The sequence below is a fragment of the Coffea eugenioides genome, chromosome 6, assembly GCF_003713205.1.
Source record: "Coffea eugenioides isolate CCC68of chromosome 6, Ceug_1.0, whole genome shotgun sequence".
Classification (NCBI taxonomy): Eukaryota; Viridiplantae; Streptophyta; class Magnoliopsida; order Gentianales; family Rubiaceae; genus Coffea; species Coffea eugenioides.
In genome coordinates, this window is record NC_040040.1 from 19,409,927 (window position 1) to 19,422,198 (window position 12,272).

Below are 12,272 nucleotides of genomic sequence, written 5' to 3' on the forward strand. Positions count from 1 at the left end.
TGAAACTTGTATGGAAGAGTAATTACTGCATGCGGATGTGCCAAAAAGAAACAAAGGAAAAAAAATGAAATTTTACAACAAAACGTGTCATCGATTTTCCTTGGTTTCAGTTTTGGTTCGTGCTATTGCGATGCCTCTCTTCATCCTTTTTGTTGCTTTTCGTCTTCTTTGACGGGTTGAATGTGGATGCAGCACTCTCTTTTATTTTTATTTTTTTGTCTTCGTGTTAACATTTTCTTTTGTTCTAGACTCTACTAAACTAGAAGCTGGATTTTCCCTGTTGCTACATCAACGGGCTTCTAGTGTCACCATCTGCTGGGATGACTGTCATTGATAAGTCCCCTTAAATTTTTAATTCTGTAAAGTGTTTCAAATGTCTTATTTAATTTAGTGTCAATAGTTCAAGTGAAAACAATTCACTTCCTCCAATGTTGTAATTCGCAACTTTGCCGACAGATGGAATAATTCTTACTATGAATGAAAACAAATTGCTGATATGTTACAGAATCAAATCCATCCCCAGTTCTCTAAGCTCCAACCTCGGATGACTCTCTATTAGATGGAAAACCTCCCCCTATGGGGAGTTTTCTTTAAAATCTAGCAGGGAACTTCTGTTTTCCGAATTGGGATCGGTGAGAGTTGAACAGAAACACTTCATCTGGGTGGCTAGCATGGACTGGATTCCCACGAAAAGTAACCTTCTGAGCATAAACATTGTTCAATAGGAGTCTTGGCCCTTCTGTGACAGCCAACATTGTTCATGTCCTTTCTGGTTGTCCGAATGCAAAATATGTGTAGGAAAAGCTGGGAGTTCCTAACCACGGTCTTTCCTTGAATGATCAGAACTTCCCTACCAAACTGAAGGAGGCCTGCTTGAATTCATCAGCTTCCCCTTCTTTCAGTGTCAATGGGGCACAATTATTGCCTTTGGATGCTGGATCCTTTGGAAACAAAGGAATAAACTTTTTTTCAAACCTCAATCTATGATGAAAGATTCCTTCTAGATCAACCTTGCTTTGGCATCAAGAGTAACTTTTTTTGGGGCCAACAAATTCGGGTGTTGTAAAGAAGCAGCAGCAAATCATCATTAAATGGGGACCTTTAGAACCTCTTCTTTTATAAATTTAACACTGACGGAAGATCATCCTTGGAAAATCCAGGTAAAGCTAGTGCAAGTGGACTAATTCGCAATTACATTGGTGAATGAGTGGAAGGATTCTGCAGAAACATGGGAATTGCCTCAAAGATTGCTGCTGAACTCTGCACTAAAAGACGGACTCATTTTAGCTCAATCCTTAGATATCTCCAATTTACAGATTGTCGAGCTTAGCAAGGATTCACATGCTAACAATCATGAACTCTTCTCTATTATCTCTGATTGCAGGACGATTATGCAGAACTTCCGGACTGCCTCTATTAAACATCTGCAGAGAAGCAAATAAATGTGCAGACTTTTTGGCAAGAATGGGTGCAAAGGATGAGCTAGTTTTCATTAATTTCCCTTGTAAACCTTCTTGTATTTCTAAGTTATTAGAAGATGACCGTAGAGGTTTCTGTCTGCCTCGTTTTGCAAACTCCTCTTAGACTATCAAGTACTGGTCTTTCGTACTACTCTAAAAAAAAAAAGAACAAACAAGAAGAGTGCAAGTTGCTGATTACTCGATTCTAGCCCATTGGCTGTGACTAAAATGGAAAATGGGTTCAGTGATGCTAGGGAATGAAATACTGATATGCTGAATGGAGAATTATGGGAATGCATTTTTCTTTAATGCCATTCGGTCAGCCGTCAGCCTATGCTAGTGAGCTAGATCCTCTACCTAAATGTGACTCCGCCGCTAAGTGAGCAAGGGTAGAAGCATAGAAGATTGCTATGATCCTCTACTGCATTGGTTCTATGAATTCCAAAGACAATGCAGCTAATACTTAACATCGTCGTATTGGCTAGTTAGTTTAGGCACCGTAACAGTTGTGCACGGTTACTGCTTCTCTAGTGTTTTATGCCGAATGTTGATCTATTCTAAGCGTTTACCTGTAGAAAAATGGAAGCACTTGGCCTTATAAACCATTTTGAACCCAACAGTGTAGAAAATTCTCCCTTAAGCATGCATCTGGTGGCAAGGTTTAAACTGCCACTCAATACCTGTCTGCCCGGATGCATAGCTTAAAGGTTACAAGAAATGACTAATAGCAATTTTCCAATGAGCAAAGCCTATAAATCAAATGCATAAAAGCATGGCACGCACATGAATATATTAGGTGAGCTTTAAATGGATAATATTTACACAGCAGCCAAGGTAAATGTGTAATTATGACTCTGAAAACATGTTCAATTAAAAAATGGAAATTACAGAACAAGAAAAGGGAAAAGAAAAAAAGATTAAAAGAATCCCCATGGCATGCATGGACAAGTCTCGCTGCAAATAGGAGATCTAAGAAGGAAGACACTAAGAAGAAGGTTCTGCACCATCATGGAGAGCACAACATACTGTTGCTTTGTGATGCCCTTGGTATACTCTGATATCTTCACCAGAAGCCATTGACCATAATCTAGCTGTAGTATCAGAGGAAGCTGCATTTTTTGAAGATTATATAAAGTCATTAACACGATAAGGCAGATAAATAAGGCAAGAGGCTCCTTCAACCCCAAGTCTCAACCAAAAACTTGCAATTCCCAATATCCAAAAACTAAATAAGCCTTTCTTTTAATATTTTCATAAAAGGGGAAAAAGTAAACTCATACATGTTCAAGCCATCAGAAGATTATATCACATGGAGGAGTTAAGAAACTTCAAGAGCACAAAGCATTTTTAGTAGGAATCAGATAATGCTGGTAGTTTTAGAAATGGCATGGTATAAGGATTAGTGGCTGAAGACTTTTTCCCACAATATAAGTATACAAGCCCTTGTGGCACCATACTGTCAAACAGAGTTAGGATAAGGTCAGGTCATTCATGGAGACCTAAAAAGTAAAAAAGTTTGTGGTTATATCCTTCTTGGCTGCTAATGATCAAGAATGTTGTCATTCAGGTAACTAAACATACGCCAGTATCCGCTCACTTCTGATGTGATTACCTGTGATGAGATAAGCACCATCAACAGAGAAAACACAGTCCCAAACCCAGCGCTGATGCCCTAACAACCAGAAGAGCAAGAAAAATATTGTAACAGCTAGATTGAAAGGTCCATATGACTGCAAAAAATGAAAAAGACGTTTCAATCAGTTGTTGATCCAGACCTCTTAATGTTTTCTCCAAAGTAAAGCCATCAACATTCCATATCTTGACAGTGTGATCAGATGATGCAGTGGCCAAATACCTGAAAGCGTAGCCTGTCAAAAGAAGAGTACAAAATAAACTAGAAGAGACACGAACGTACATTGCCCTTTCTATGTAAAGAGAATATTAAACTGAAAACTAAAGTTGCCCTTTCTATGTAAAGAGAATATTAAACTGAAAACTAAAGTATCATGAGAAAACCCTTTCTATGTATATGTATACATGTGTTTTTTGTATGTGTGTTTGTGCGTGTCCATGTATATCTATATATAAACATAATGGGGTGTGTGTGTGTGTGACAGGAAATGTAATTTAAAATTGATACCGGTGAGGCTCACAAAACTCAGGGGAAAGAAGGCATTTAAGGATGTAGCCATCATGAGCCTGTAACTTATGTAGTGGCTCAAAGTTGGTCATAGTCTGCAACAAAAAGTCCACATGAGTCACTAACGGTAGGCTGCATAGTGCTTCTTATGGAAGAACAAGGTAATAATCTAATGGTTGTGAACCAAAAGAAAGGGGGGAAAAAACTAACAACAGTAAAAATCTGATGAAGATACCTGGGTGCCTCGCAACAAGCGCCACACATAACAAGTTCCACGATTGTTTGCAGCGACCACCAGACTTCCATCCCACATTACCGTCAACGATCGCACAGCGGTATCCACCTCAGGAACCTGAGATCAGAAAAGTCGTATGGAAATCAACTAAAGAAACATAATACGCATGTATGAGAGAGAGAGAGAGCTTAAATTGCAAAAGGAATGGCTTTAAACTCCCTGAATCAGTTTAGCCAGTTGGCCACAAGTTTAGGAAATTTTATCTACACACCTTTTTTTCGATGGAACCATATATAAAAACTAAGCCAGAAAGCAAAAATTGATTCTCAAATTCTGACACGCTCATGGCAAGCATAACAGGTGACTGTTATCCAAATAATTACTAAGAAGCAGAACAGCCAACATACCAACTCACAGCTGCATGAATTTGCAGTCAAGTCCCAGACACGTATATTGCCATTTTGGTCCCCTGATATCAGCTCAGTCTACAATTTCAAATCATCAGAGTCAGCTAAAGGAGTAGCAAGCCAAAGCAGCACCTTGCATGCACAGGAAAAGTTGACCTTATAGCGATGGAACATTGAGTACAGTATTCAAGGACTTCATCCTAGTGCAAACCATCAGTCGTGCAGTACACCAGATCGAAGAGTTACAAGTGAAATTCAATATCCAACACTAGGATGCACCACAAATAACTACCTTCTTGGTTCAAAGATGCAACAGCATTCTACCGACCAGCCACAGATCAAATCAGATATCAGCGATCACTGTGAAGCTCTAATGTTTCCATACTTATGCCATTGGTCCTTTTTCTATGTGCGTGCGTGTTTTTTTTTTTTTTTGGGTTGGTGTGCGAGGAACCAGGGAGAGGGTAGTGATAGAATACGCAAATCATTCCTGTAGAGGTCAAAACTATTGATAGCCAAAGCTATATTCCACATAGAATACCTCCACATCAAATTTTCAATTTCTAAGGGCAAAACGAAAGTCCAAATGATTCCCTAACCTCCTAAACTGTAAGTTGGGGGTTAATAAAAGTCACATAAAAGTTGGATATCATGCCCATCACATGTTGAACAAGTTTATCAAGTAAAATATCTGTCTATCCATTACGACCCTAAAAGTGCCAACAAAGCCTTTGCCAGTCCAAACTTAACACTGACTTCAAGAACAGATGAAAGAAAAAGGAAAACTTTGCCAACAATGCTGAACTCCTGATTAACAATATTTAGACAAGCAATTAAATCATAAACTATCACAAAGATAAGAAAAATCAGTAATTTGCCACCACCAACATTAGGGAACAAATGTGAGTATGAGAAATTCAGACAATATCTGCAACTTTTTACCATAAAAAATTCTCATACATCACCTGATTCGGGTGCAAAACAACTGTATTCACAGCTGCACGACTTTCATATTCTCTTTGACAGCCTGGTGCCCTATAATAACAATCAGAGTGATCACTGGTCTAATTTCCATATAAGAGGAAAGGACATCAAAATAAACAATTCAAGAAGTTATTTTTGCATATTAAATGTACCTCAAGTCCCATATCTTTACTGTCCCATCTTCAGATCCAGAATACATCCAATTCCCATCACATTGAAATCCCACTGCCATAACATTATTTGTGTGTGAATCATAGCTCATTACCTGCCATAGACCAGAATAGAATTTCAAATACACCTATAAATACAGAATACCCCTGAACGGATTCATAAAAGAGAGAGATAGAATGATGAAGCCAAATAAGAAAAGGTCATTAGAAACATACAGGCTGCGGGCTATTGGAGTTAACATCAAACAGTCGAATATGTGGATTTCCTGCAGCAGCCAGAAACCGTTTATCTGGAGTAATCTCAAGCCGATTCACTTGCTGAAGAAATAAAACTGATTCATTAGATTCCACAACACCATTATAAGTTCATAATTGGAAGTCCAGTTTCTACGGTACTCTTTAGGCAACAAAAGGATTTATACAATTATTTCCAGTTCTTAGCCTGTCATTTTGAAGATTGGCTATGAATAAAACATGCGTCCACAAAGCAGTAAATAAACAACAGGCTTCAGCAAATATCTTATGCTTTCAGAATATAAACCTCTAAATTTTTTCTAGACCAGAAGTTATATCTCAAAACAAAAAGGGTACAGCAATAAGCCAAAAAGTCTGGGAAAAAGATTTCAGGAAGTAATCTAAAGGTTCCCTACTTAAACATTTGCTACTGCAACTCTTCAAAGTATAGCAACCAACCTACCAAAATTTGGTATCTCAGGAAACTATAATTCAGTGAGAGAGAGAGAGAGAGAGAGAGGCCCCACAGGTGTTGCACACGTAAAAGTGAATAATGTGTGTCTCCAATTGATATTTAATTTTCCTGTAGCTCAAAAAAAAGAGTAGAATCTTGGTTGATGTAATGTCTTCATCAACATTCAAGAAGTAAAGGCATGTTACCCAATAATTAATTTGGCACAGAAGCTTGCAGAAGAAGCATTTAGAGGATCAAAAGTCTCAATACGGTGTCCTGTTTTGTTTATGGTGTTTGCAACAGTTAGAATATAGACCAGCCATTTTTAGGCAAATATTTCCCTGCCACTGATATGCTCTTATACCTGACTTTCCATTAATGCTTCATTAACCAGTTTTGGAATCAAAGGATGAAACGAAATTCATTGGGATTATGGGTAGGCTCACTTCATTATTTGATTTGGTTGCTTATCCACATCTGATTGGTGCTTTGGGTTGCCAATATGCACCTTAACTTTGCAAACATCTTGTCTATGTTACGCAGTTATTGACTGATCTAGTATTTGATTTAGTAAAAGACAAATAATTATGGAAAGTATAAAAATATAACCAATAACAGGAATACCAAACAAGAGATGAGGAATACCAAAAACAACAAATAGACGAGTTATCAACCAATTTCAAATATCAAAATAAAATAAGCTCAAAGATTATTCAATCAGTAATGCCATCCCATATAGCACATGGAAACCATAACAAGAGATACTGCTCAGGCTTTTCTTCTTTTTCTCGATACTAAAGCATTCTTGCTCAAGAAGATGCATACAAGAAATATACACAGCTGTCCAAGAAGTACATTCAAGCTTATTAACTCTTGTAATATTAGGTAATTAGTCACCTAAATTTCACAACTTTCATACACATAAATGTACGAAACATACATTCTAAAAGATATAAAACATAGAGACATTGTTTGCGAATAACGAAAAAAAAATGATCAACTTTAAAATGAAAGGCAAGAACTTTGTAATGCTTACAGATTCCGGGTACTGGATAGTCCGATAGCAACGCCCACTTTTTGCCTCCCAGAATCTAATTGTATGATCATAGCTTGAAGTTGCCAAGATCACTGATGGCTGAGTCATCCTATCTATCTTTCCATCGAAGTTCAAATTTTGCAAAGAAAAATATCAACAAGAAAAAAATAATTATCTCTTTATATCTGCATAAAATAGGCATAATTGAAAAGAGAAACGAACTTTGAAGGAACTAACGAAAAACATTAAAAAGGGTTGGACGGGAACGAAATTTGGATTAGTGGGTTGTCAAGGAATTCACCTGAGAAAGCTGTAGAAAATGCTTAGATCATTGGTTGACTCAACGCAGTTGCTCTACATTAGGGTTTTAATGGGGTTTTGTCAGAGGATATGGTAAACTAATGATAGAGAGATTGGCTTTATTTTGGGTCTCTGGGTCTCCGGCGGACAGGGTGAGCTCGGGGGAAGAGGTAACATCTCATGGCAGTGGCTGGGAACGAGAAACATTTGGGACTTCCATTTGTTGGGGATTTGATTTTGAGTTACACTTTGCTATTTACAAAAGAGAAACCGTCATTTCTTTTTCTTCTATTTATTGACTCTTTTTTTTTCGGTTCTTGGCTTAACTGCGTTTCGACCCTTAGAGTTGGACCAAATTTTATGAAAACCTCGTAAGGTTTAGAAAACTGCCAAAAGCCCCTATGAGCGAGTTATTGTTACGAAGATTATTGTGCCAAAGCTACGTATAATCTAAATCCACACTCTGTCATTCTTGATAGGGCCTAATTGATTTTGTTGTAGTCTCCTTACTCAATCTTTTTGTGCCTAATTTATTTTATTTTGCCTCTTTAGCCTTGTCTTGTTACTTTTTAACTCGAAAAGGAAGAATGCGAACTCTAACTAAATAAACAAAATGTGAAAGTTTATTTTAGGAAAGCAATTGTGCATCCCATATAACCTAAATCCTACACATAAGTTAATATAAAGAAAAAGAAAATATCACTCTTGTCCTATTTTTGTAGTGAGAAACTACGATACGGTGGTTTTCCGTAATGAAATCACTTAGAATAAACTTGCTCATTAGCTCTCCAAAAATACTTCCTTTTTGAAATAGTCAAGGTTAACTATATCTACCTCGTTTCGTGTGTTTGGAAGAACCGCTAACATATCTTTTAAGTTTTAAATAAGCAGTGAAACCATTTTGATTTCAACAAATTTAGAGTACATGATAGTAAAATGTCACTATTGAAAGTATAGGAGGCACATGCAATCAGGTCATAGTTTTAGAAGATAATGTTCAATTAGTACTCATATAACATGAGTTCTTTTCTTCTATACCCTTAGGTGGGATGAATATATTGTTGTTTGGAAAAATTTTATGTGAAGTTGAACACAATTAAAGGTAGAAATGAGATAAAAAATTGGTGGTAGGTCTCAGAATCGAACGCTCAACCATGTCTATCTTAGATTTGGTCATCAACTAGATGGAGAAAGGAAAAGATGAAGGAGGAGAAGGGAACGGAAAAGAGAGAGGAGAGGTTGGTGGTAGGGGAAGGAGAGGACGAGAAGAGAGGAAAGGGAGAAGGGGTGAGAGAAAAGGAGGAGGGGGGCTAGGGAGGAAGATGGGAAGGGGAAGAAAGAGAGAGGGGTTGGTGGGTAGTGATGGAGAAGAGGTTTGTTTGGAAAGGAGAAGGAAGGAGAGAAAGGAAAAGCTGGCAATAATAGAGGTGGTGGCAAGCAACGAAAGTGGTGAAATAAGGTGGGGTGGAAGAAATGGTTATGGAGGGTGGTGGTAGAAAAGAAAAATAAATGTGTGTTTTTAAGTACTTTAGAACATGTCTTTTCTAGAAATTGGGGTGTTTCAACAAGTTTCTATAGCTAAATTGAAATCTAAAATAAATATGTAAAAAACAAAAAAGGTGCCAAACGGCCCATGTTAGCATTGCTCCCATGTAGAAAAATGATGTAGAATTTTCTCAATTAAACTCATCTATGTCCCTTTCTCAATCAATATTTGCCTTTCGTCCTTCAACCTTGATATAGACCAGCAGCCACCCTCCACCTCCCATAACTTTCTTTCCCGAAAAATTCATCTCCTTCTGCTCTCCCTTCCCCTGGCTATTCCTATGCCCTCATCCCACTCCTTTCTTTTATTCTTCAAGACCAACTCATCATGTATACTTGTGGAACAAAGAGAGCCATCCTAACAACAAAGAGATATATCTACTAATGGTATATTATTTAGGTGGACAAAATAATAGAATAAATCTTTTATGCACTGATGGTTTATACATTTTCACTATTTTATATATGATAATTAACTCAAATTTAAATTCAATTTTAAAATTTATATGTGTCATGTATTCAACCGTAATAATGTAGACACTGTACGTGTATATAAAATTAGCTCAAAGCAATATGTAACTTTTTATTTGGATTTGATTTCTAAGTATTTTGTCAAATTTATTTGTGGTTCAAGGATAATCCAAATGTCCTGTAATACAGATGGGTTCATTGGAAAGAAACTGCTAATAGATGTGGTGGCCCGGGTAAGGAAGGAGAGGGCATGGTTGTAAGACGAAAGGACGGGGAAAGAGGAATAAAACAAAACATATGACATTCCAAAAAAAAAAAAAAAAAAAAAAACTAGATGAAGAAAAAGTATCAGAAATTACTCAACAGGGAGTTAAAAAAAAAAAAAAAAAAACTAGAGCTTGACATGGCATTGGTGATACAACTAGTTATGATACTTATCTTTTTTCTCTAATTTCAAGGCCCTTAAGTTCATGCATACCTACCAAATTAAATGCACATTAGTACAGTAGTAGCAAAGTTAAGTTGTTTTGAAACTAGCGTCCAGATATTCGAATGCAAGTTCTCAAGACTGGGTTCAAAATTGTCTAAGACCAGAATTTGTTTGTCCCAGAACATTTAGTCTAAGCTTCAACAAAAAACTGCTATAACCTTTTCATAATTGGTTCTTTTTCATGAGCCTTTATATAATAAGCCCTGTCAAGTAGGGAGTCATTGGATTGCAAGAGTTTCAAATAAAAATCTCAAATTTTATTTTACTTGCATCATACACACAATTTTCAACCACAATTTTACCTTACATACATCACATCAAAAAAAATGCTACAGTAATTATTTCAAATAACCTTCCATCCAAACAATCTATTTGACTATCTGTCCAGATTGGACTTTTTTCAGTCCTTGTTTTCTGTTTCTCCCAGTTTCAATAATTTGCACTGTTATATAATACTGAAGGGCAGAATGGTCCAACTCTTTGCATTTGGTGACCTTAGCAGTGACGACAGAAGCTAACAGATCACCGTTCAATTATCAAAAGTCAAAACAAGTCCGATTCAATTTGCTACGAATAACAATAACCGAATACGAATTCGGAAACATCCAGCTCCCTCCTACTGCCTCAACCTCTAACTCTATATATATAGCTGCTTGGGATCTTCTTTCTCCCAATCACTTCTAGCTGTAGCAGTTGCAACTCACTAGGTAGCTATTAGCTATAGGCAGCCTCCAATTAAAATCCAATTCCATGGCTGAAGGAACTGCTCATTCCACACAATCCCTCCCTCTCCAAGACCGAGTAGCCATTGTCACTGGCAGCTCCCGAGGAATCGGGAAGGCCATAGCCCTCCATTTAGCCTCACTCGGAGCCAGACTCGTAATCAACTACTCCTCCAATCCTACTCAAGCCAATATCGTCGCTTCCCAAATCAATGGTAACTCCACCAACCGTGCCATCACCGTCAAAGCCGATATTTCAGACCCTACTCAGGTCAAGACCCTCTTCGACTCTGCAGAGTCAGCCTTCAACTCCCCTGTCCATATCCTCGTAAACTCGGCAGGCATCATGGACCCCAAGTATCCCACTGTTGCGAACACAACTATTGAAGATTTCGACAACATCTTCAACGTCAATGCTCGGGGGGCTTTCTTGTGCTGCAAGGAATCCGCCAACAGGATCAAGCGCGGTGGAGGGGGGAGGATCATTTGCTTGACGACGACCTTGGTGGCAGCGTTATACCCCGGGTACGCGGCATACGTGGGGTCCAAGGCGGCCGTGGAGTCGATGGTGAAGATACTGGCCAAGGAACTGAAAGGGACGGGGATTACGGCCAACTGCGTCGCCCCGGGGCCTATTGCAACTGAGCTGTTCTTTGAGGGGAAGACGGAGGAGATGGTGAAGAGGGTGGTGGATATGAATCCCTTTGGAAGATTGGGGCAGACGGAGGACGTGGCTCCTTTGGTTGGTTTCCTGGCAAGTGACGCAGGGGAGTGGGTTAATGGACAGATTATTCGAGTCAATGGCGGCTTTGTTTAATTAAACTTAATCCACTAGCCAGTCACTATTTTCATAGTCAATGTACCTTTTTCACTTTGACAAATTCGGGTAAAACCTTTTCTTGTCTTTTTTTTTTTTTTTTTTTGCTTCTAAGTTTTTGGCTTATGATCTGTATTTTGAAACACAAATTCAGGGAAGGGTTGTTTTTTGTATCATCCATGGTCAAATGCTTTGAAACAATTTACAAGGTTCTAAGGGACTGTTCAATATAGACCCTTCCCTCGAGGGGCATAGACTCTCATGAGTAAGGATTTGAAGAGTGTAATTTGTAGCGACGATGAATTTTTCCAAAAGAAATAGAGATGTAACCATTTAATTAATTGGACTTTTTATAATTGAATTAAACAGCCAATAATATTGTTACAACATATAAAATATATCGATCCTAGGGACACCGAAATTCGCATTTTGTAAAAAAAAAAAAGAATAAATAACAATGCTTCATGAAGTAAAAAAAAAAAAAAAAGAAGGGGAATTTGTCCATTTTATTCTTATCACAAAACAAGCTAGGGTTGGAGAAAAAAAAAATTGGGGAAAATGGTGAAGAATGCCTTCAAGGCCTCAAGAGGCTCTAAAATACATTCATACAAAAGAAAAGTGTGTGTGTGTGTGCACCCCCCCCCCCCCTTTTTTTTTTCTTTTTTGAGTCCAGAATCCATTCTTGATATTGTTGTCTTTTATGGCTAGATAATTCCTAAGCGCTTCAAGGCATGCTATAATCACTCTCTGTGAATCACGATATCTTAAGTCCAAAAGAGTTGGCATCTGAAAATCAAAATCAGAATA

The 12,272-nt window shown here is 37.8% G+C and overlaps 2 protein-coding genes across 4 annotated transcripts; one reads left to right on the forward strand and one right to left on the reverse strand.

The window, feature by feature from the left end:
- Positions 1 to 2,221: 2,221 nt before the first annotated feature.
- Positions 2,222 to 7,667, reverse strand: LOC113774718 (target of rapamycin complex subunit LST8). 3 transcript variants are annotated; one of them, XM_027319319.1, is made up of 11 exons: positions 7,422 to 7,667; positions 7,121 to 7,233; positions 5,613 to 5,714; positions 5,379 to 5,491; positions 5,208 to 5,277; positions 4,243 to 4,320; positions 3,836 to 3,952; positions 3,601 to 3,695; positions 3,236 to 3,315; positions 3,073 to 3,132; positions 2,222 to 2,569 (listed from the first exon to the last, which is right to left on the reverse strand). In XM_027319319.1, the coding sequence occupies exons 2-11, from the start codon at positions 7,226 to 7,228 to the stop codon at positions 2,445 to 2,447; spliced, it is 948 nt and encodes a 315-aa protein (XP_027175120.1). In that variant the 5' UTR covers positions 7,229 to 7,233; positions 7,422 to 7,667; the 3' UTR covers positions 2,222 to 2,444. The 3 variants fall into 3 exon arrangements, 2 of the variants coding, with proteins under 2 accessions (XP_027175120.1, XP_027175121.1); XM_027319320.1 differs by having other exon boundaries at positions 7,121 to 7,237; XR_003468828.1 differs by having other exon boundaries at positions 2,538 to 2,569; positions 3,614 to 3,695.
- Positions 7,668 to 10,563: 2,896 nt separating this feature from the next.
- Positions 10,564 to 11,673, forward strand: LOC113775518 (NADPH-dependent aldehyde reductase-like protein, chloroplastic). Its single transcript, XM_027320432.1, has one exon. It carries the CDS (start codon positions 10,677 to 10,679, stop codon positions 11,463 to 11,465), a length of 789 nt encoding a protein of 262 aa, XP_027176233.1. The 5' UTR covers positions 10,564 to 10,676; the 3' UTR covers positions 11,466 to 11,673.
- Positions 11,674 to 12,272: the final 599 nt, after the last annotated feature.

Excerpts from the sequence above, each read along its gene's own strand:
- LOC113774718 (XM_027319319.1), bottom strand. The coding sequence starts at position 7,228 with ATGACTCAGCCATCAGTGATCTTGGCAACTTCAAGCTATGATCATACA. Across the intron at positions 3,696-3,835 it reads GCTTGTTGCGAGGCACCCAG|ACTATGACCAACTTTGAGCC; the intron begins GTATCTTCATCA and ends TTTTTGTTGCAG. Across the intron at positions 2,570-3,072 it reads TGGTGCTTATCTCATCACAG|CTTCCTCTGATACTACAGCT; the intron begins GTAATCACATCA and ends CAAAAAATGCAG.
- LOC113775518 (XM_027320432.1), top strand. The coding sequence starts at position 10,677 with ATGGCTGAAGGAACTGCTCATTCCACACAATCCCTCCCTCTCCAAGAC.